Genomic DNA, 25,653 nt, shown 5'->3' on the forward strand with positions numbered 1-25,653 from the left:
TTTACATATGGTATTCTATGCTTAGTCTCGAAACATTTGGTTATAGTATCCTCACTAGTATCCCTGCCCCAACCATTTTGCTATATATACATCAGTGCATAACTTTTAGCAACTAGTCTCCTGTTGTCCAAGACTAGACGAAAGAGTTATCACTTCATAGCCTCATTTCAGGTAGAATATATAACTGAATTATCAGCTTCATTTTGATGGAAATATGTATAAAAAGATGTTATTGGAATCATAAAAAATGCCTTGATATGAGTCTAATGGCCATTTATTTTTTATCTCTATTGTTAGTGGTGAATAACTTTCAGTTATGCTTTAATTTAGTAATTATATACCCCCCCAAAATAATATGAAAATGTTTCCTTTAACTGTCATAATAAAAACTCTGAGACCTACATTAAAATACATCTAGACTGTTTCCAATAAAGCGTTAATGAAATTAACAGTAAAAAGATAAGAATTCTATTGGGATAATTACATGGGTAATTTAACAATAGATTTGGATAAAACTGGAAGCAATTGTATGATATACAGTAAAACCTCTGTAAATGGTATGTAGAAAATCAAAGACTTCATATGTCTTTTGTATACAAAGATAATATTTAAAAATGTTAAGTAGTAGTTGTTAAAAGGTAAATTTTTGCTTTTGTTATTCTAATAAATAGTTTTTAAGAAATTTAGCTAATTGTTGTGTTATGGCTTTTTGTCCCTTTACACTTTATTTGACAATATTTCCTGTATGATTTTTATTTATTTTATTTTTATTTTTCCATAAGTTATTGGGGTACAGGTAGTATCTGGTTACATGAGTAAGTTCTTTAGTGGTGATTTGTGAGATTTTGGTGCACCTATCACCTGAGCAGTATACACTGCACCATATTTGTAGTCTTCTATCCCTCGTCCCTCCTCCCCCTCTTCCCTCCAAGTCTCCAAAGTCTATTGCATCATTCTTATACCTTTGCATCCTCATAGCTTAGCTCCCATGTATCAGTGAGAACATATGATGTTTGCTTTTCCATTCCTGAGTTATGTCACTTAGGATAATAGTCTCCAATCTCATCCAGGTCACTGCAAATGCTGTTAATTCATTCCTTTTTATGACTGCATAGTATTCCATCATATATATATATGACCACATATATATATGATGACCTTAAATATACATATATATGGTATATATATATATATATGACCTTAAAACAGACACATAGACCAATGGAACAAAGCCAAATACTTACAGCCAACTTACCTTCAACAAAGCAAACAAAAACATAAAGTGGGGAAAGGACATCCTTTTCAATAAATAGTGCTGGGATAATTGGCTAGTCACATGTAGGAGAATGAAACTAGATCCTCATCTCTCACCTTATACAAAAATCAACTCAAGATGAATTAAGCACATAAACTTAAGATCTGAGACTATAAAAATTCTAGAAGATAACATTGGAAAAACCCTTCTGGACATTGGCTTAGGCAAGGATTTTGGCCATCAAAAAGCAGGCCAAGGACATGAACAGAAAATCCTCAAAAGAAGATATACAGATGGCCAACAAACATATGAAAAAATTATATATATAATATAATATATATAACAAATTAGATATAATTTTTATAGATATCACAATGAATATATATCATATATATATCATATATATATATCACAGTTTATGCACTCATTGATTGATGGGCATTTGGGTTGGTTCCATGATTTTGCAATTGTGAACTGTGCTGCTATCAACATGCATGTGCAAGTATCTTTTTCAAATAATGACTTCTTTTCCTCTGGGTAGATATACAGTAGTGGGATTGCTGGGTCAAATGGTAGTTCTACTTTCAGTTCTTTAAGGAATCTCCACACTGTTTTCCACAGCAGCTGTACTAGTTTACATTACCACCAGCAGCGTAAAAGTGTTCTTTGTTCACTGCATCCATGCCAACATCTACTGTTTTGATTTTTTGATTATGGTCATTCTTGCAGGAGTGAAGTGGAATCACACTGTGGTTTGGATTTGTATTTCCCTGATCATTAGTGATGCTGAGCATATTTTCATGTTTGTTGGCCATCTGTATATCTTCTTTTGAGGATTGTCTATTGATGTCCTTTAGCCCACTTTTTGATGGGATCGTTTTGTTCTTGCTGATTTGTTTGAGTTCTTTTTAGATTCTGGATATTAGTCCTTTCTCAGATATATACATTGTGAGGATTTTCTCCCACTCTGTGGATTGTCTGTTTACTCTGCTGACTATTGCTTTCGCCGTGTAAAAGCTCTTTAGTTTAATTAGGTCCCAGCTGTTTATTTTTGTTTTGACTGCATTTGCTTTTGGGTTCCTGGTCATGAAATCCTTGCCTAAGCCAATGTCTAGAAAGGTTTTTTCCAATGATGTCTTCTGGAAGTTTTTTGTTTATAATTTTTAAATTACCATTTCAACCTTGCTGCTTGGTATTGGTCTGTTCAGGGTATCTAATCATTCCTGATTTAAGCTAGGAGGGTTGCGTTTTTCCAGCAATTTATCCATCTTTTCTAGGTTTCCTAGTTCATGTGCATAAAGGTGTTCATAGTAGGCTTGAATGATCTTTTGGATTTCAGTGGTGTCAGCTGTAATATCTCCTGTTTCATTTCTTAGTGAGGTTATTTGGATTTTTTGGTTAATTTTGCCACTGGTCTATCAATTTTATTTATCTTTTCAAAGAGCAAGCCTTTTGTTTCATTTATCTTTTGCATTTTTTGGGGGGGTTAATTTCATTTAATTCTTCTCTGATCTTGGTTATTTCCTTTCTTCTGCTTGGTTTGGGTTTGATTTGTTCTTCTTTCTCTAGTTTCTTGAGTGACCTTAGATTGTCAGTTTGTGCTCTTTCAGTCTTTTTGATGTAGGTGTTTAGGACTATGAACTTTCCTCTTAGGACTGCCTTTGCTATATCTGAGAGGTTTTGATAGGTTGTGTCATTATTGTCATTCAGTTAGAAGAATTTTTAAATTTCCATCTTGATTTTGTTTTTGACCCAGTGCTAATTCAGGAGCAGGTTATTTAATTTCCATGTATTTGCATGGTTTTGAAGGTTTCTTTTGGAGTTGATTTCCAGTTTCAGTCTACTGTTGTCTAAGAGAGTGCTTACATAATTTCACTTTTCTTAAATTTGTTGAGGCTCGTTTTATGGCTTATCATATGGTCCATCTTGGACAAAGTTCCATGCGCTGTTGAATAGAATGTGTATTCTGCTGTTCTGGATTAAATGTTCTGTATGTATCTGTTAAGTCCATTCGTTCCAAGGTATAGTTTAAATCCATTGTTTCCTTGTTGACTTTCTGTCTTGATGACCTGTCTAGTATTGTCAGTGGAGTACTGAAGTCCCCCACTATTTTTGTGTTGCTGTCCATCTCATTTCTTAGGTCTATTAATAATTGTTTTATAAATTTGAGAGCTCCAGTGTTAGATGCATATATGTTTAGGATTGTGAAATTTTCCTGTTGGACAGTGCCTTTTACCATTATATAATGTCCCTCTTTGTCTCTTTTAACTGTCATTGCTTTAACGTTTGCTTTGCTTTGTCTGATATAAGAAAAACTACCTCTCTCACTTTTGCTGTCCATTTGCATGAAATGCCTTTTCCCACCCATTTACTTTAAGTTTATGTGAGTCCTTATGTGTGAGGTGGGTCTCCTAAAGTCAGCAGATAATTGGTTGGTGAGTTCTTATCCTTTCTGTGGTTCTGTATCTCAAGTGGAGCATTTAGGCCATTTATGTTCAATGTCAGTATTGAAATGTGAGTTACCGTTGCATTCCTCATGCTTGTTGTTGCCTGTGTACTTTTGTTTTTGCTTTTTAACTTGTATTTTTGTTTTATAGGTCCTGTGTGATTTATACTTTAAAGAGGTTCTATTTTAATGTGTTTCCAGGATTTGTTTCAAGATTTAGAGCTCCTTTTAGCAGTTCTTGTAGTGGTGACTCAGTAATGGCAAATTCTGTCAGCATTTGTTTATCTGAAAAAGACTGTATCTTTCCTTCCTATATGATACTTAGTTTTGCTGGATACAAAATTCTTGGCTGACAATTATTTTGTTCAAGGAAGCTGAAGATAGGGCCCCAGTCCCTTCTAGCTTGCAGGGTTTCTGCTGATAAATCCACTATTAATCAGATAGGTTTTCCTTTAATGGTTACCTGGTGCTTCTGTCTCATAGCTCTTAAGATTCTTTCCTTCTTCTTAACTTTGGATAACCTGATGACGATGTGCCTAAGCAAAGATCTTTTTGTGATAAATTTCCAGGGTGTTCTTTGTGCTTCTTGTATTTGCATGTCTAGGTCTCTCACAAGGTCAGGGAAGTTTTCCTTGATTATTTCCCCAAATACATTTTCCAAGCTTTTAGAATTCTTTTCTTCCTCAGGAACACTGATTATTCTGTGGCTGCTGTGGGGAATGAAAGTGAGATTCCCGGGCCACTGGTGTTGGGTACTAGGAGGGTTATGGCTGCCTCTGTGAGTCATGTGTGTTGTTAGGGAACTGGGGGAATGCTGGCTGTCACCCAGGCCTCACCCAGCTCTCAGGTAAATTGAAGGACAGGCTTTACTCCCATCCTGCCCCTCACAACAGCCCCCAGATCATTTTCAGGTGGAGATTTATATAGGCTTGAGAACCTGTCACCGGCTATTTTGTTCCCAGTTGTGGAAAAAAAGAGCTTGGCTCTTCCCCCACCTGTGGAGTCTGTATCCTGGATTTGTGCCTTCACCCAAGTTCTGGTCAGGAGGCTTCTCATCCTCTTCAAATTGCTACAGAGTTCATCTAGAGATTTCCTTCTCCCTGTGTAGTTTTACCCCCTGTTCCTTTCCTGTTGAATCCCTGTAGTGCCAGGCAGGAATGGCCTGCTAGGGGACCCAGGAAGCTCCCAGGGCCTTTCTGCTGCTTCCTCTATCCTTGTACTTTGCTCGGCTCTCCAAATTGACTCGGCTTCAGGTAAAGTTGGAAACTTCTCCCACAAGTTGACCTTCAGTTTCTCCAGTGGTGGTGTGCATTTGGGAGGGGAGGGTCTTTGTTTCCCACTTCTGCAATTGGGGCACTCACAGTTTTGTGACTGTCTCCTGGGTCCTGCAGGAGCAGTCTGCTTCCTTTGGAGGGTTTGTGAGTCCTATCAGGATTTCTGGTTTGTTCTTGCAGTAGATCTAGAAAATCATTATTTTCAAATTCTGCACTTTTAAAATATAGTATGTAATGTAATTTTATACCCTCACAACAAACTTATAAATCCATTCTGCTTGTTTTCTAATTTGATCAATTAACATAAGAAAATAAACTATAATTTCCCTCCAATGACTTAATTTGGGCTGTTTCAACTTGATCTGTACTTTGGAGCTGGTTTTCACTCAAGAATATTCTTGACTATTGAATGATAGCAGATTAAAAAAATCTGAAGAAATTTATTTTCTAAAGGAAGAAAATAGAACCTAATGTGTTTAGAGCTTTTGTTATTCATCTGATAATATGCTGTATATTTATCCATAAACTTTTGATTTTGAAAATTATTCTGTAAAACATTTGTCATATTCTCAATTATAAAAATGAGAAAATAGTTTCAAAGAAAGAATTTTCAGTGTCACACAGTTTATAGATAGCCAGATTAAAGTCCAAAGCTGACAGTTGACTTCAAAGCTACAAGCCCACATCCTTTTCAATACAGACTGCTAGTAAAATACAAGTTGCAATGACATGTGACATGGATATTTCGCTTTCTAGGAACATGTATGTAACACATATATGTTATTTTTAAAGATTTTATTGTGAAGTATATTAAACAGTAGGGACATAAAATATAAATGTGAAGCTTTATAAAGTATCATGAAGCAAACATTCATTTAAACACCACTGATAACCTATGCCCAGGAATGGAATATTGCCAGCACCCTTGAAGCTCACCAACCCCACCATGCTCTTTCCAAATACCATCCTCTTCTTTCTCCCATATCTTATGATCTCCCATAAGATAATCTTTACTCTAACATGATAGTCCAGACTTTTTTTGAATGGTAAAATAATGCATAAACTGTATGATTTAATCATTTTAAACTGTATGGTTCAGTGGCATTACATATATTTACATTGTTGTGTAATTATTACCACCAACCATCTTCAGAATTTTTTATCTTTTTAAGCTGAAACTGTACTCATTACCAATAACTCCCCATTCCCCTCTTACCCCAGCCCCTAGCAACAGCCATGCTACTTTATGTTGCTATGAATTTGACCACTCTAGGTACCCCATAAAAGTGGAATCATACAATATTAATCCTTCTGTGACTGGCATATTTCTTTCAGCATGATGTCTTCAAAGTACATCCATGTTGTAGCACCTGCCAAGGTTTCCTTCCTTTTAAAGGCCAAACAATAATGCATTGTATGTGTGTACCACATTTGTTTATCTAGTTATCTATCTATGTACCACTTGTACAACTTGGGTTGCTTCTACCTTTGGTCTGTTTTGAAGAATATTGTCATGAACATGGATGTACTAATAGCTGTTTTAGTCCCCGTTGACAGTCATATATTTTGGGGTTTATACCTAGAAACAGAATTGCTGGATCATATGCTTAATTTTTTGAGGAACTACCACAATGTTTTCCATAGCAGCTATACTATTTTACATTATCATTACCAGTGCACAAGTGTTCCAATTTCTCCACATCCTTACCAATAATTGTTTTTTGTTTTCATTGTAGATTTGTTCTTTTTGAAAACTTTACATACACGAAATAATACGTATTTTCTTCTAATTCTGGCTTTTTTTAAACTCAGTTCATGAGATTCATGCATGCAGTTGAATGTAGTTGAAGCTGTACAGTTTATTATGATATAGTATGACATGTATGACATCAATTAATTACCCATTCCACTGTTAATGAACATTTGGATTGTTCTGGTTCTTAGTTATTATGAATAATGCTGCTGGGAACATTAATATACATGAATCTTGGTATATGTGTGAGCGATTTGTTTTTTATATACCTAGAAGTAGAATTGCTGGATCTACTTCTAGGGTAGGCATATGTTCAACATTAGATTGTGCCAAGCTATTTTCCAAAGTTGTTGTACTAGTTTACATTTCCTACAGAAGTTGGTAGAGTTCTCACTGCATCATATCTTTCCTAGTGCAAATGTGGTTTTTGCCATTCTGATAATTACTGATGATGTTGAACATTTTTGTTTTACATATTTATTGAGCATTTGGATAGTCTCTTTCATAAAATGACTTTAAGCCTTCTGCCTATTTTTTCTATTGATTCTTTTGTCTTTATTGATTTGCATGAAAAAATACTGATAATAAGATGGATGGTTATATACATAGACAGAGGGATACAAACTTTTTGTTGCAAATGTCTTCTATTCCTTGGGTTGCCTTTTCACTTTCTTAATAATGTCTTTGGTAAACAGAAGTTTTTAATGTCAATGTAGTGAAGATTTATAAAACAACTTTCCTTTATGGATGATGGTTCTTTTGCCCCTTTAAATAAAACTTTCCCTGCCCCAAAGTCATGAAGATATTTTAAATTAGCTGTCAATATATTTTTAAAAAGGTGGAAGGCTGCTGAGAATTTCATTGAATTTACATTATATGTATAGATGAATTTGTAGATAACTGATATCTTCAGAAGGTATCAATTGATCTTGGCTTGATCTTCCAAACTATGAACATCATATATTCCTCCATGGGTCTTTAATTTTTCTTTATTTATTTCTTTGCTTTTCTTTTTCTTTCTTTCTTTCTTTTTTTTTTTTTGAGACAGAGTCTTGCTCTGTTGCCCAGGCTGGAGTGCAGTGGCACAATCTTGGCTCATTGCAACCTCTGCCTCCTTGGTTCAAGCAATTCTCTGCCTCAGCCTCCTGAGTAGCTGGAATTATAGGCACTCACCACCAAACCCAGCTATTTTTGTATTTATAGTAGAGACAGAGTTTCACCATCTTGGCCAGGATGCTCTTGAACTCCTGACCTCATGATCCACCCACCTCGGCCTCCCAAAGTGCTGGGATTACAGGTGTGAGCCACTGTGCCCAGCCTGGGTCTTTAATTTTTCTTACTATCCTCTTGTTTTCTGCACAGGTATCTTGTCCATCTTATATTAGAATTTATTTTTAAGTATTTGATATACTCAGTGCTATTACAAATATATATTTATAAGCTTTTGTTTTCTCTTTGTTGATATACAGAAATGAAAAGATTGTTGATAATGAGTCTTTGATCAACTCATGTATTCTAATAATTTACTAGAACATTTTTTGACATCTACTCTAACCATATAATTGAAAATAATATCCTAATTTATTCACTTTTTATCATTAGAGCAGTTTTAATATGATTTTTTTCTTATCTTAAGACCTTTAATACAGTATTGAATTGACATGGTGGTCATAATAAGCATCCTTCTGTTATCCTAATCTCAAAGAAGAAAGGCTACTTGAGATTCTTCCTAAATTTCTTTTTTCTTTTCTTTTTGAGATGGAGTTTCATTCTTGTTGCCCAGGCTGGAGTGTAGTGGTGCAATCTTGGCTCACTGCAACCCCTGCCTCCCAGGTTCAAGTGATTCTCCTGCTTCAGCCTCCCGAGTAGCCAGGCATGCACCACCAGCCCAGATAATTTTTTTAATATTTTTAGTAGAGATGGGATTTCTCCATGTTGTTCGGGCTGGTCTTGAACTCCCAACCTCAGGTGATTTGCCTGCCTCAGCCTCCCAAGGTGCTGGGATTACAGGTATAAACCAGTGTGTCTGGCCTTACAAATTACTATAAATGATGAAACATCAGGGTAAACTTTTGGATAATTTTTGTTTTAGAACTTCAACTTGTTAATAATGATGTGGCATATGGAGAGATTACTTTTTTTCTGTTTTTTTTTTTTTTTAAATAAAAAATAATGGACAGGTGTGCGGCCGGCCTGTGGCACATGCGCCACCTAGAGAGATTACGTTTTATCTAAAACAACCCTGCATTCTTACTTATCAAAGCCTCTGTGTCACTGACTTTTCTAAATATCAAAATCGTTAAAATTGAGTCCTCTGAATTTTAGACATTTCTGATATTTTGATACTGACTTCCACATTTACACATGTGACATTATTCCTTTCATTTTACAACAACTGTTTAAAAATGTGGTTTGGTGTGTATTCTGTAGTAACTTCACAAATTCTTGTTAACTAATTTAACAGTATACTATTTGGAGAACAAGATACACTTGACCGTTTCAGTATACTTTACTAGCTGTATCTCTATCGCTAAAAAATAGTGAGACAATTTTGGTTTAAATCCCTCAGATTGTTCTTAATCTGAGATGAGAGGCGTCTTTATTTCCCTCAGTATGGAATACATATTTTTGATCACTCAAATACCCCATTATTCCAGATTATTGAAATAAATAATTACAACTGTCATTTTGGTTTAATGTGACAGTGAAAATAACTTTGAGATAAATTTCCCTTATTTTTTTATTTCACTAGATTAAAGAGCAATCAATATACTTTTTATTAACCTCTCTTCACCTCCCTTAATCAAGACGTTTCTGTCTAAAATAGTATTTGGAAAAGGATAGACATAAAGATAGCTGCATGAAAATGCTAACACATCTTCAGTTTCACCCTTTCATTAATGGCCATACTCTTCCTTTTGCCTTTATCTATGGACTCAGCCCTCCACCCTACCTTGAACCCTCATTGCTGTGACAAATGATCAATGCTGTGATTCAGATTTGTTGAGATCAGCTAGGTGTACTCCATGATTATGATGCTGGGTTAGCTAATTTGCAGAACCTTTGAATAGATGTGCCATTCCAATAAAAGCAGAAAGTGTGATAGTTTTGTTAGGCATCCATTTTACTATATGAAGGATTTCAGCAAGTTCTTATATGGGTATTTTAAACAAAGCTCTCTGTTTAATACCAAGAAATGTGGAACTTCACATATTTTTAGACTCTGTTTACATAGTATATTAGAAGAAACATTTTCAAATTTTTTTCTATAAACTTATTGTTTATCTAATGATTAAAGTAATATCATCTGTTTTATTACACAGATATTATTTTATGCTTGAAACTTTTATTTTTTGAAGCCGAGTATTATTAACAGGCTTTCCTTCACCAACACAAACAAACATCTTTGGGAGACAGAATACCACACTAAAATTATCAGGAGACCTATCAGTGGATTTATGCTTAGAAAGAATGGAAGTTAAATATGTAGGTCTAGGAATACCATGTTTTTTCTCCGACTGAATTAATACATCTCAAGCCTCTCCCCAGCACTAGGTTATGCATTGTTTGGGTGAATAATAGCATGATTTAAATTTTGCAAGCTACAAAATTTTATTACATTTTACTTTTTTCCCACTACAACCTGACTCCTGTAAGGAGCTCAACTGATGTTTATGCCCGATACCCCAAGTTAGACAGGTATAGCTTGCTGTGCTTTTTAAAGAGTAGCTAACATGTATCATGTAACATACATAGCATGAGCTTTTTCGCATAATGTCAGACTAATTAATGTATTCTATTCCACTGCAACAGGATCACATTAGTCTTAGTAACTTAATCATTCAGACTTAGTCTGTTGTCTTACACCATGAACTTAAAATGATATAAGTATACTTACATGTGCTGAATTGTGAAAAATATAAAATATGTATGAATATGAACATTTTAAAATGTGAACCACAATTTGTTTTCAGTCATTTTGTATAAGTAACTCAGGTAGCATAACCATTAAAGTACAGTTCTTCCTCTGTATCCTTGGATTCTGTATCCAAGGATTCAATTAACCTCAGATTGAAAATATTTCTTCCCCAAAAATAGATGGTTTGTGTCTGTACTAAACATGTACAGATTTTTTCCATGTTATTATTCCCTACAATACAATATAAGAACTATTTTCATAGCATTTACATTGTTTTAGGTATAATAAGAACTCTAGAGATGGATTCAAAGTACATGGGAACATGTGTGTAGATTATATGCAAATATTACATCATTTTATGTCAAAGACCTGAGCATCTATGCATTTTGGTATCCAAAAGGATCCTGGCGCCCATCCCCCATGGATATCAAAAGACAACTATATAGGTTAAGAACATACCATATATTAACCAAACATTTTATTTATGATATCAAGGAAAATATGAATAGTATTTTTCTTTTTCTTTCTTTCTTTTTTTTTTTTTTTTTTTTGAGATAGCATCTCACTCTCTCACCCAGGCTGGAGTGCAGTGGTGTGACCTCAGCTCACTGCAACCTCTGCCTCCCAGATTCAAGTGATTCTCCTGTCTCAGCCTCCTGAGTAGCTGAGATTGCAAGAGTGTGCCACCACGCCCAGCTAATTTTTGTATTTTTAGTAGAGACGAGGTTTCACCATGTTGGTCAGGCTGATCTCGAACTCCTGACCTCAAGTGATCTGCCTGCCTTGGCCTCCCAAAGTGCTGGGATTACAGGCGTGAATGAATAGTATTTTTAGTGCACCTGGGAAAACTACTAGACATTCATAAAAATGAATTATTTTAAGAGGACTGCTTTATTTTACACATAATTGAAGAAAGTAAGATTGGTAATTTCAGAGTTCACTGATGAAAATGGGGATTATTTTAGATTGCTTTTTAAGTTTATAACATAGCTTTTGTAATTTTAAATAAATAGTTGGCCTATTTTTTTTTTTAAAGAACAGGACAAGTCTTATGCTACCAAATTGGACTACCATGCTAAATGAGATTCAATACATGTCCTAATTTTATAAGGTTTGTGTTTGGACACAAAAAATGTGGGCCAAACTGACTGAGTTGATGTATAATTATAAGTCTACATGAAAAATGCAATTACAAGTAGTTCCAGGGAATTGGAAACTGTGCTTTCTCACATTGTCTCCCGAGTGCCTGGTGAGACATCAGGCTTGGTGGTGGTGGAGAAATATGTGTTGAATGAATGTATGAGAGGAAACATTTAGAATAAAAATGCGTTGATGCTACAGGAAATAAGACAGAAGATATTCAATACGGTTCACCACTGAGTTCTAAAAAACAATGTTTTTCTACTTTGGTTTTTAAAAGAACCGCAACCCCCAAGTCTATGAGAAAAAGCTTCTGTAAATCAGCCATTAAAGTCTTATTAAATCACAGATACCAAAGATGTAAAAAATCTAATTTTTAGCAACTCATCATAGTAAAACTCATCTGGGGAGAAAATATTCATATAAATTAAAATGCTTTATTTATAAGAGGCACAATTAAGATGCTCAGTCATTTTTAGTGATTAGTACACTACCCCCTGGTTAATAGAATTCTCTAGCTTTCCCCAGCAGATGAGGGCGAGCTACTGCATTTAGAAGAAAATGGTACCTGTCTACATCTACAAACAGCTTATTTTGCAGAGTGATATAAAACAAGTTCAATTTTGGAATGTAAAACAGCACTATTAATATTTTTAAGGAAGAAGAAAGAAATACATAAAAAAAGATTACAAATATATATTAAATTGTATGGTTTGATTTTTGATATATAAAATAATATGTGGCGATTTGAGTAGTATTTAGTAATCTGTTGAAAATTAATGGGCTATTATAGTCTTTTATTAGAGAAAATGACTTTCCTATTTCATAGTTTTTCAGGTAATAAATCTATTGAATTTTTAAATGTGTATATACACATATATAACCATTTATTGCTTATTAATGAGGATGTGTTCTGAGAAGTATGTAATTAGGCAATCTTGTGCTAACAGCATAGTGCATATCTATAAACCTAGATGGTATATTCCTATTATACATCTAGGGTACATGGTATATAGCCTATTGCTCCTAGGCTACAAACCTGTACAGCATGTGACTGTACTGGAATACTGTAGGCAATTGTAACAACCTGGTATTTGTGAATCCAAACATAACTAAACATAGAAAAAATACAGTAAAAATATGTTATTATAATCTTATAAGACCAATGTCTTCTATGTAGTTCATTATTGACTGAAGTACAATTATGTGGCATATGTGGCACTATATATATAAAACACAAATACACACGCATAAAGTAAATGAAAAGGAGAAAGTAGAGCCTGACATATTATCCTATAAGCTAAGCAAAGTCAAAGCAACTACATTTAAAATAGTAATTTTTTTAAACCACATAATTAACGTTTAGCTATCTACCTTGACTCAAAGAGATGTAGTCATAAAAAGCCCAAAATACTGTAGCATATATACTGCATAAAAAATACGGTTAGATTTTCTTATTGTAACACTAAATATAACTTCTCAATTCAATTTAAGTTTTAATGGTTCCCAATTTAATGAAGAGAATTATCATTCATATGGTTGAATAAAGCCAGGAACCTGGGTGTTGCACTGAACCAGTCTTTCATTCATGCTCCCCATTTCCAATCCATCATATATCCATTTATTTCTACATCTCCAACCATTCCACTTTTGGTTTTATTTTCACCACCTTAGTCTAAGGTACCATCATCTCCTATGCAGATACTTCAGGAGCTCCTACTGGTCTCTGTTCTGCTATCTACCTGCCTTCTATCCAGTCTCTGCAAGAACAAATCTGATTGTGTTATTCTTTTGCTTTAAAGGTCTTCAATAGCACTTAGAATGAAATCCCAACCTGAAACCTGGCCTACAACTTCTGCATGAGCTGCCCTGCCTGTAGCTCCAGTCTCATTTTATTCCTCACTCACTTTAGGTAACTTCTTATGCCCCAGACTGTCATGGCCTTCTTTCAGTTCTGGAAATACTCTATTCTCTTTCTCAGGTTGGCGCCTGTGTATGTACCTAGTCTCTGGACTATTCCTCAAATATACCAACCCTCTTCATTAAGTTCTGATCAATTTTAATAATAATTCAATGCTAAATTATAATCTATATAATAAAGAGAAAAATGGGCTCACCTCCAGATTTAATCAATAATTATAAATTATAGAACTAATTTGATAAGCTTTTTAAAAAGTGTCAAAGAATAATGAATGTAAACAATAGAAAAAGGATAATATTCATTTGTAAATGAAGAATTAATGTAGGATTTATGAGTGGTAGGGGCAGAACAAGGGAAGAATGAGACATGTTTATTTTAATAAAACTGAAAGCTGAAGAATGATCTGAACAAATTTAAAAATTCACATAGTTTTAAGCAAGAATCATGAGATTAGATCCATATCAATACCTTTAATTTTTAAAACGACTTTACTGAGGCATAATTTATATACCATAATACTTAGCGATGTGAATATACCATCTCATAATTTTTTTCTAAATTTATAGTTTCTATCACCCCAAAATATTTCTTTATACAAATTTTCAGTCAATCCCTCTTCTCACTCTCAGCCCTAAAGAACCACAGATCTGCTCTAGACATTTCATATATGTAGAATCATGATATATATACTATATTTGCACTCGACAGTAATGTTTTTGAGGTACATGTATCAATTTAAGTAGTTTGTTTCCTGTTGTTGCTGAATAGTATGGAATCTTTTAAATGTATAGGCTAGGAGAATGTTCCATGTGTGCTTGAAAATAATGTGTATTCTACTGTCATTGGGTACTCACTTCTATAAATATTGATTCGTTCAAGCTAGTTGAAAGCATTTTTCAGGTATTCTGTACTTGCGGATTTTCTATCTTGTTCTATAAATTACGGAGAATGGGGTATCCCAGTCTCCAGTGATTATTTTTCTTTTCACTTATCCCAATTTTTGCTTATAGGGCCCTGTTTTGTGTTCTAGGGCTCTGCTTTTAAGAACATAGACATTTATAATTTTTATATCTTCATGTTTTCATGAAGAATGTAATCTTTTTTGTTTTTGAGACAAAGTCTTTTGCTCTATCACCCAGGCTGGGGTGCAATGGTGCAATCTTGGCTCACTGCAACCTCTGCCTCCCGGGTTCAAGTGATTCTCCTGCCTCAGCCTCCCGAGTAGCTGGGACTACAGGCGCCTGCCACCATGTCCAGCTAATTTTTGAATCTTTAATAGAGACGAGGTTTCACCGTATTAACCAGGCCTGATAATATTTCTTATTTTAAATAGCTTGTCTTATAATTGTATACCCACTCCAGCTCTCTTATACTTTCTGAGTGCATGCTATATTTTTTTCTATCCTTTTACTTCCAACCTTTTTGTATTTTTGAAATTGAGTATGTCCCATGTGGATAGCATAATTAGTTCTTCTGTTATCATTGTTTGGCCAGTCTGATAATATATTCCTTTTTTTTGGAATATTTGGTTAATTCACAATCATTGTAATTGTTTCTACAGTTAGCTGTACATCTTTCATTTTTATATCTTCTATATATCTTACATGCTTTTTGTTTCTTTGTTCTACTGTTACTGTATTCTCTGATGTTAGTTTTTTTTTATTGTAACATTAAACATAATTCCTCAATACAATTTTTATCATTTGTGAGGGTATTTTTAGTGGTTACTCCAGATTTTAAAATATACATCTTATCACAATTTACTTCAGATAAATACTAGCTTAATTTTGGTAAAATATACAAACTTTGGCCCTGTATTGCTCCATTCTCCTCCTCCTTTTTTGTGCTAACGTTGCCATATATATTAATTCTACCTATGTTTTAAACACAATGATACAGTTTTAATCATTGCCTTATGCAATCTTCATTTTTAAACCAGTTGAGAAAATAATAAAATATATTTATTCAGCCTTTTATGTTTTCCCGCATATTTACCTTTTCTAGTGCTCTTTACTTCTCCTTGTGGATTCTAGTTACTGTTATCTCAGAAGCCAAAAAAATAAAGGGGAAATAAAGGAAAAGGAAGGAAAATGATTTTCTTTCAAGCTGAAAGAATTCTTTTAGTATTTCCTATAGGCAGATGTGCTAGCAACCAGTTATCTTTGTTTATCTAGAAATGGCTTTATTTTGTATTGATTTTTGAAGGATAGTTTGGCTGTATATAGAATTCCTGGTTGACAGTTTTCTTCCTTTAGCACTTTAAATATGTCATTCCATTTCCTTTTGGCCTCTACTGTTTCTGCTGTGAAGTCAGTCATAATCATATTATTGTTTCCTTGTGCTTGAAGAGTCATTTTTTTTTATTTTGCTTTGAAACTTTTCTCTTTGGCTTTCAACAGTTTTACTGTGATGTGCTTAGGTATAGATCTTTCAATGAAAGAGATTTCATCAAATCTGAAATGTACTTGGTTATTATTTCTCCAAACATTTAAAATGATATTTCCTCTCTCTTGTCTCCTTCTAGGACTCTTATTACCTTGTCTTGCTGTTGTTTATGACATCTCTGAGGCTCTGTACATTTTTACTCACACTTTTCTCCCTGTGCTCTTCAGATTGGGTAATTTCTATGAAATTATCTTTAAATTCACTGATGGATTAATTCTACAGTCACAGAGCTGTTCTTGAGCCCCTCTTGTAAATTGTTTGTTGTATTTTTGAGCTCCAGAATTTCTATTGATTTTTTTTAACTTCTATCTCCTTATTAAAATTCTCTGTTTGTTTAATCACTGTCTTCATACTTTCCTTTAAATACTTAACTATGATTTCCCTTGGTTCTCTGACCAAATTTATAATTGTTTAGAGTTTTTATCTGCTAGATTCACATCTGGTTTCACTCAAAAACTATTGACAACTTTTTTTCTTAACTATAGGTCATATATTTCCTGTTTCTTCATATGCTTTGCATTTTTAATTGAAAACACAATACTTTACAAAATATCTTGTAGTACCTCTAGATTCCTCTCTCTGAGAACTATTCTTGTTGCTATTTTGCTTTTCATTTTTATTTGTTTGTTCATTTAAAAACTTCCCTGGACTAAATCTGTGAAATCTGTCTCCTCCACAGTATGTGGGCACTTATGCCTGTTCAGTTTTTATTGTTGTCTTTATTCTTGCTTTAATTTTTAAGCCTGGCTTATTAGGGGTCACCCTTGGCAATACATTAACTTTACATATTAAGGAAACACACACACACACACACACACACACAAACACACAAATGCAGGGCTGGAAAGACACATAGGCACACACTTCCACAAAGAGTACAGTCCTAGACTTCTGTGAAATGCTGAGTATCATAATACAGCAATGCTTTCAGATATCAATCTCTCCAGAGTTTTGAGGGGAAATGTAATTTTCTAAAAATTTTATATTTTATGTTTCAAGACAACTTGTATTTTTTTTTTTTTTTGAGACGGAGTTTCGCTCTTGTTACCCAGGCTGGAGTGCAATGGCGCGATCTCGGCTCACCGCAACCTCCGCCTCCTGGGTTCAGGCAATTCTCCTGCCTCAGCCTCCTGAGTAGCTGGGATTACAGGCACGCGCCACCATGCCCAGCTAATTTTTTGTATCTTTAGTAGAGACGGGGTTTCACCATGTTGACCAGGATGGTCTCGATATCTTGACCTCGTGATCCACCTGCCTCGGCCTCCCAAAGTGCTGGGATTACAGGCTTGAGCCACCGCGCCCGGCCGACAACTTGTATTTTATATATATCTCCATTGTTTCAGGAATCGCTAGGTATGTCTTCTGTAATTTTTTTCCTGAGAAATTTGCTAAATATTTACCCTAATGAATTACAAGAGTAGTCAAAAATTAAACAATAGAAATGTCATAGCATCAAAGACTAGTAACAACATTAAAACTCACAAATATATAAACTAAGGAAATAACCTCAGAACCTGTAGTCATGAAATGTAAAAGTGAAAACTGTTCTTAAAAAATAATTAGGTGGTTAAAAGCTGCATTTAAAAGCTACAGATTAAAATATTACTAAGTGGTGTTATGAGTAATAAAAGTGCATTAAATTCCCCATCCTGCACAAGAAAATGAGAAGGTATTATTTTGTATTTGATGTTAATAATACAGAAAGGTAGATTTAAGCATTTGAGATATTTAAATAAAACCATTAGTAAAATTTAAAATTTGATTTATTTCAGTTGCTTTACTGAGGAAGGTAAATAAAATGTCTTTAAAGTGTAAGAAGGTAATGTAGATGTGATTCCCCGTTGTATGAAAAAAATGGGGAATGGCAGGGACTATCGGGATCTAAAAAGTATGTATTACTTATGAAGCTATTTTAATCTACACATTTTAAAGCATTGTACTAGCCAAATCAAGTACATTCTGAGCCATGATGCATCTAGTTTGCCATCCCAGAAGCCAAGAAACAAAGGGGCAAAAAAAGAAAAGGAAGGAAAAAAATAAAACTTAAGAGACAGGTACAAACCTACTTCGACTGGATTAAACTTTGGAATTCATCTATACGATATTTGCAAGAGACATACCTAACATGAAGTCACTAAAAAAGTTTTTGAAACAAAAGCTGAATGTCTGTAACCTCATAAAAAGAAGCATGGGTACTAAATCTAGCAGAGAAAACAAGGAGAATTAATAAAAATAGGATGAGAGGAGATGTGGAGATTTAAAAATTGGAAGTTATAGCTGTGTGCATTGGTTTATGTAATCCCAGCACTTTGGAAGGCCAAGGCAGGTAGATCACCTGAGGTCAGGGGTTCAGGACCAGCCTGGCCAACATGGTGAAACCCTGTCTCTACTAAAAATACAAAAATTAGCCAGGTGTGGTGGCACATGCCTGTAGTTCCAGTGAGGCAGGAGAATTGCTTGAACCCGGGAGGCGAAGGTGGCAGTGAACTGAAATCTCACCACTGCACTCCAGCCTGGGCGACAGAGCAACAGAGTGAGACTCTGTCTCAAAATAAAATAAAATATATTTTTAAAAAGTTGGAAATTATATTCATTTTCTAACACATTTGAATGCTTTGATATATTAGACGTCTTTCTAGTAAAAAGTTGTCAAAATTTACAAAAACATCTACAAACATGAAAAGAACATCGTTTAAGCAATTGAAAATATTAAATGTTAACCTTCTATTGTACAACTGAACCTAGGTGATTTTTATGGGTTAGTCCTAAACCTCCAAAGAATAATAAGTCTTATATTATATTATTTTTTCTGAGAATAGAGAAAGAAATCTACCAAATGATTTTTTTTTTTTTGAGACTGAGTCTCTGTCACTTAGGCCAGAGTGCATTGGTGCCATCTCGGTTCACTGCAACCTCTGCCTCCCGGGTTCAAGAGATTCTCCTGCCTCAGCCTCCCAAAGAGCTTGGACTACAGGTGCTGCCATGATGCTTGGCTAATTTTTGTATTTTTAGTAAAGATTGGTTTCATCATGTTGGCTAGGCTGGTCTTGAACTCCTCACCTCAGGTAGTCCACCCACCTCAGCCTCACTAAGTGCTGGGATTACAGGTGTGAGCCACTGTGCCCTGCTGAGCAATGATTTTATTAAACCAATGTAACCTTGACACTAAATCCTAATGAAGATAAGCCTCCAGAAAACTGTAGAAAATTATAAATGAGAAATACTAAGCAAAATATGAGCAAATCAATTTTAGTAGAACACTATGGAACGATGGAATGCAATTAACTTAGCTTTATCCTAGGAAGTTAATGATTATTTAAAATATTACGGGAATATGGCAGGGTAAAATTTAAAAGCCATGTGATAATTTTAGTAAGTGATAATAAGGCATTCAATAATATTAATATAATTCCTGATAACAATTGTTAGTTAACTAAAACTGAGATGGATATTCTTTTAACTTAATCTAGACCTAATAGTTTTCATCATAATCAATACAATAAGACTCTTAAAATGGGAATAGGATATATGCTTGATACAATCAATTATTACTTATTATTATTTAGGTTTTAACTGTTATGGTAAGAAAGGAAATATGTGTAAGTAGTATAATTTGGGGAGAAAATGATATACTATGATAATTATTTTCAATATGATATTTTTACTTATAAAATTAATGTGAGAAGCTGTTAAAATTATTGAGAGATCAGTTATAAAGCCAGTTTAAAAATAATTGTACAAAATTTATATTTTCTCCATATGGTGGCAATACACTGAAAATATGAGAAGTAACAGTAACATCACTAATTCAAGATCACTTGGTATGCTCTATGAGAAATATACATAATCTATTTAACAAAAATGTAAGATTGGACTCAAACAAACGATAATAAATGAAGACATGTAGCATGCTCCAAAGTAGGAAAATTGAATATCATAAAGATGTTATTTTTCCAAACTTAATTTCTAGTTTTACTGCAGTTTCTATCCAAACCCCTAGTGAATTTTGGGGGACAGTGAAATGAGAAACTTGACTGATTCTAAATTCATATTGAAGAGTAAATAATAATAGCCATTTTTATATTAGAAGGTAAGTTATGAGGGGGTAATTGAACAGCCAGATATTAAAACACATTAAAAATCTGCAATAGTTGTAAGTATAGAATTCATTCTGGAATTGACAAATGAGCAGAACAAATCCGGTTTTATTCAGTTTAACAACTGTGTAAATCCCTGAGAGAAGTTGTTTGTTACAGCATCATAATTTGGTGTATCATGATATTATTTCTGTTTTCTGTGAGGTAGAATCCTGTATTTTAAACAGAATTATATGCCAACATTAAAGCGGTGTTGCTCTTCTGAGTTCGAAAATCTCACCAAATGGAGAGTGACTTTCCATTAATTACCATGATAGAAAAGCTAGACTTTAAAGAGTAGTTTGTGGCCAGGCACGGTGACTCACGTTTGTAATCCTAGCACTTTGGGAGGCCAATGCAGGTGGATTGCTTGAGGTCCGGGAGTTCAATACCAGCCTGGCCAACATGGTGAAACCGCATCTCTACTAAAAATACAAAAAATTAGCCGGACATGATGGAGCACACCTGTAGTCCTAGCTACTTAGGAGGCTGAGGCCGAAGAATCATTTGAACCCGAGAGGTGGAGGTTGCAGTGAGCTGAGATTGCACCACTGCACTCCAGCCTGGGTGACAGAGCAAGACTCTGTCTCAAAACAAACAAAAAGTAGATTGTCTTTTTTATTCTATTTTTTTTCCTTCTGGGACCAATAGGGAATTTGTTTACTGGAAGGTAACCAGTGTTTAACATAACTATTTTGGACTGATTTTGTTGAACAGTGTGATATGTTTTGCATAGGCAATTATGTCACCTACAAATAGATATTGCTGTTTTTCCTTTAAACTATTTATGCCATTTATGTCTTTTACTTGCCTAACTGCACTGGCTGAGACCTTCTATAAGGTCCTGTTGAACAGGAGCAGTGAAGGCAGACAACTTTTTTTATTCCTGATGTTAAAAAGCATTCAGTCTTTCACCATTAACTGTTATTGTTAATAGTAATTTTTTTGTTGATGCACATTATGAGGTTAAGAAAGTTCCTTCTAATTCTGTGAAGAAAGTCAATGGTAGCTTGATGGAAATACTTTAGGCGGTATGGCCATTTTCACAATATTGATTCTTCCTATCCATGAATGTGGAATGTTTTTTCATTTGTTTGTGTTCTCCTTATTTCCTTGAGCAGTGGCTTGTAGTTCTTGAAGAGGTCCTACATCCCTTGTTAGCTGTATTCCTAGGTATTTTATTCTCTTTGTAGCAATTGTGAATGGGAGTTCACTCATGATTTGGCTCTCTATTATTGGTGTATAGGAAAGCTTGTGATTTTTGCAGATTGAATTTGTATCCTGAGACTTTGCTTATCAGCTTAAAAACCAAAAAAGAGCCTGTATAGTCAAGATAATCCTAAGCAAAAAGAACAAAGCTGGAGGCATCATGCTGCCTTACTTCAAACTATACTCCAAGGCTACAGTAACGAAAACAGCATGCTACTGGTACCAAAACAGATATATAGACCAATGGAACATAACAGAGGCCTCAGAAATAACACCACACATCTACAACCATCTGATCTTCAACAAACCTGACAAAAACAAGCAATACTCATACCAAAACAGATACATAGACCAGTGGAACAGAACAGAGGCCTCAGATATAAAACCACACATCTATAACCATCTGATCCTTGACAAAAAATGAGCAATGGGGAAAGGATCCCCTATTTAATCAATGGTTTTGGGAAAACTGGCTAGTTATATGCAGAAAACTGAAAATGAAACTCTTCCTTACACCTTATACAAAAATTAACTCAAAATGGATTAAAAATTTAAACATAACATCTAAAACCATAAAAACCCTAGAAGAAACCCTAACAGTTCCATTCAGGACACAGGCATGGGCAAAGACTTTATGACTAAAACACCAAAAGCAATGACAACAAAAGCCAAAACTGAGAAATAGGATCTAATTAAACTAAAGAGCTTCTGCAAGACGCTATCATCATAGTAAACAGGCAGCCTACAGAATGGGAGAACATTTTTGCAATCTATCCATCTAACAAAGGGCTAATATCCAGAATCTACTAGGAACTTAAACAAATTACAAAAAAAGAAACAAACAGCCCCATCAAAAAGTGGACGAAAGATATGAACAGACACTTCTTAAAAGGAGGAATTTATGTGGCCAAAAAACACATCAAAAAAAGCTCATCATCACTGGTCATTAGAGAAATTCAAATAAAGACCACAATAAGATACCATCTCACACCAGTTAGAATAAAAGTCATTAAAAAGTCAGGAAACAACAGATGCTAATGAGGATGTGGAGAAATAGGAATGCTTTCACACTGTGCGTGGGAGCGTACCTTAGGTCAACCATTGTGGAAGGTGGAAGACAGTGTGGCAATTCTGCAAGGATTTAGAACTAGAAATACCATTTGACCCAGCAATCCCATTACTTGGTATATACCCTAAGGATTATAAATCATTCTACTATAAACACATAGGCACACATTATGTTTATTGCAGCACTATTCACAATAGCAAAGACTTGGAACCAACCCAAATGCCTATCAATGATAGACTGGATAAAGAAAATTTGGTACAAATACACCATGGAATACTATGCAGTCATAAATAATAATGAGTTCTTGTCCTTTGCAGGGACATGGATGAAGCTGGAAACCATCATTCTCAGCAAACTAATGCAGGAACAGAAAACCAAACACTGCATGTTCTCACCATAGTGGGAGTTGAACAATGAGAACATGTGGGCACAGGGAGGGGAACATCATACACTAGGGCCTGTTGGTGGTTGGGGGGCCAGGGAAGGGATAGCATTAGGAGAAATACCTAATGTAGATGGCAGGTTGATGGGTGCAGCAAGCCACCATGGCACATGTATACCTATGTACCAAACTGTACATTCTCGCACATGTATCCCAGAACTTAAAGTATAATTTAAAAAGAATGAAAGTTTCTTCTGTTTCTGATTTTCTTTTTCTTTTTTTCTTTTCTTTTTTTTGAGATGGAGTCTCACTCTTTCACTCAGGTTGGAATGCAGTGGCATGATCTTAGCTCACTGCAACCTCTGCCTCCCTGATTCAAGTGATTCTCCTGTCTCAGCCTCCCAACTAGCTGGAATTACAGGCAAATGCCACAGTACCCAGCTAATTTTTGTATTTTTAGTAGAGACAAGGTTTCGCCATGTTGACCAGGCTGGTCTTGAACTCCTGACCTCAGGTGATCCACCTGCGTTAGCCTCCCATAGTGTTGGGATTATAGGAATGAGCCACCACACCTGGCTGTATTTCTGATTTTCTGTGTGTGTTTATTGTTTTTAATGAATTGATGTTGAATTGTGTCAAGTTATTTTTCTGCATCAATTGATAAGCATTAGTAATTTTTCTTTTTTCACTTGTTAATATAATGAGTTATATTAATTGATTTTCCAGTGTTGAACTGTGCTTGTATTCCTGGGATAAGCTCCACTTGATTCATTTGTTAATAGTTTGTTGAGAATTTTTCTGTTGATGTTCATGAAAGATACTTGTGTGTAGCTTTCTTATAATGTCTTTGTCTGGTTTTAGTATTCAGGTAAAGCAGAGTTTGCAGAGTAAATTGTTTCTTCTTCAGTTTCCAGAAAGAGATTACATAGAAATGATATTATTCCTACTTTAGATGCTTTGAATAATTTACCAGTGAATCCATCTGGGCCTAAAGTTTTCTTTCTGAAAGATTTTAAACTATGAATTAATTTTCTCTAAGAGCTATAAGCCTATTCTTGTTATCTATTACTTCTTGAATGATATGTTTCAAGGAATTGGTTCATTTTATCTTAATGGTCAAATTGATGTGCACAGAGTTTTTCATAAAAAGTAGTAGTCCTTTATTATCCCTTTAATGCTTCTAGAGTCTATAATGGTCTCCCTCCCTTCCTTCCTTCCTCTTGCTTTCTTTTTTTCTTTTTTCTTTTTGACAGATTCTCTCACTTTGTCACCCAGGCTGGAATGCAATAGCATGAACTTGGCTCACTGCAACCTCTGCCTCACAGGTTCAAGTGATTCTCTTGCCTCAGCCTCCTGAGTAGCTGGGATTACAGGAGCCCACCACCACGTCTGTTTAGTTTTTGTATTTCTAGTAGAGATGGGGTTTCACCATGTTGGCCAGCTGGTCTCAAACTCCTGACCTCAGATGATCCATCCACCTCAGCTTCCCAAAGTGCTGGGATTACAGGTGTGAGCCACAGTGCTTGGCCCCTTATTTCATTTCTGATAGTAGTAAACTGTGTCTTCTTTCTTTCTTTTGAAGGGGAGGGAAGAAAGTCAGTAGAGGCTGATCAATTTAATCAAGCTTTTCAAAGAACTGGCTTTTTATTTCCTTGATTTTTCTCTACTTTTTGTTTTTAGTTTTATTGATTTCTGTTCTTTTCCTAATTTATTTATTTTGCTGTGCTTTTTCTAATTTCTTATATTGTAGTCTAGATGATTGGTCCTAGACATTTTCTCTTTTCAAGTTCAAGCATTTAATGTCATAAATTTCCCTTTAGCACTGGTTTAACAGCATCTCACACATTTTGATATGTTGTTTTTCATTTTTATGTAACTAAAAATATTTTGAATTGCCTTTGAGACTTCCTCTGTTAGCCATGGGTTATTTACATTCTTAATATTTGAGTACTTGGTGACAGTTTTCCAGATATCCTTGTTACTGATTTCTACTTCAATTCTGTTTTGATCAGGCTACATATTTTATATGATTTGAATTCAACTAAATATGTTACATTTTGTTATATGGCTCAGCATATGGCTCAGTTATATGGCTCAGTTATATGTGCACTTGAAATGAATGTTTTCTGCTACCATTGGGAGGCCTGGTCTATAAATATGAGTTAGGTCATGTTGGTTGATATTTTTCACCTTTTTTATATCCTTGCTAGTTTTGTATCTACTTGTTCTATGTCCATTTCACCTTTTAGTACTACCACATTGCGTCTTATGGAGTAGGAGGAATTTTGTTACATATATAGATGCATGGTGATCAAATCAGGATACTGAGGGTGTCCATCACCAGAGTACAATACATTTTTAAGTAGTCACCCTACTTGGCTATCAAACATTTAATTTATTCTATTTTACTATGTGTCTGTACCATTTAACCTGGTTGTCTTCATCTTACACTGTCTCCAGAACTCACCCAGTATCTGTTATCTATCTTTCTACTCTTTACCTCCATGTAATCAAAATTTTCAGCTCCCACATATAAGTGAGAACATGAGATATTTGTCTTTTAGTGCTGGCTTATTTTACGTATGATAATATGCCTGCTATAGAATCTGTGATGCAACCTACTGTGGAGTAAAAAAAGGAGGGAAAAAAATTAAGGAACTTACTGCCACTAGATTGGTCTTTATTCAAGTCTTGATTTCCCTTC

The 25,653-nt window shown here is 34.7% G+C and overlaps 1 protein-coding gene across 12 annotated transcripts in view; it reads left to right on the forward strand.

Annotated features, from left to right (window-relative positions):
- Window positions 1–25,653, forward strand: part of KIAA0825 (KIAA0825 ortholog) — a 451,052-nt gene that overhangs the window by 253,048 nt on the left and 172,351 nt on the right. For 2 of the 12 annotated variants that reach the window (XM_054252587.2, XM_078365160.1), the window contains one exon: window positions 22,885–24,121. The exons of the other annotated variants lie outside the window; for them this stretch is intronic. In XM_054252587.2, coding sequence (XP_054108562.1) covers window positions 22,885–22,984 — 100 coding nt within the window. In that variant the 3' untranslated portion in view covers window positions 22,985–24,121. Of the gene's footprint in view, window positions 1–22,884; window positions 24,122–25,653 lie in introns of those variants that run through there. 12 annotated transcript variants of the gene reach the window in all.

Source organism: Callithrix jacchus, chromosome 2 (genome assembly GCF_049354715.1).
Source record: "Callithrix jacchus isolate 240 chromosome 2, calJac240_pri, whole genome shotgun sequence".
Taxonomy (NCBI): Eukaryota; Metazoa; Chordata; class Mammalia; order Primates; family Cebidae; genus Callithrix; species Callithrix jacchus.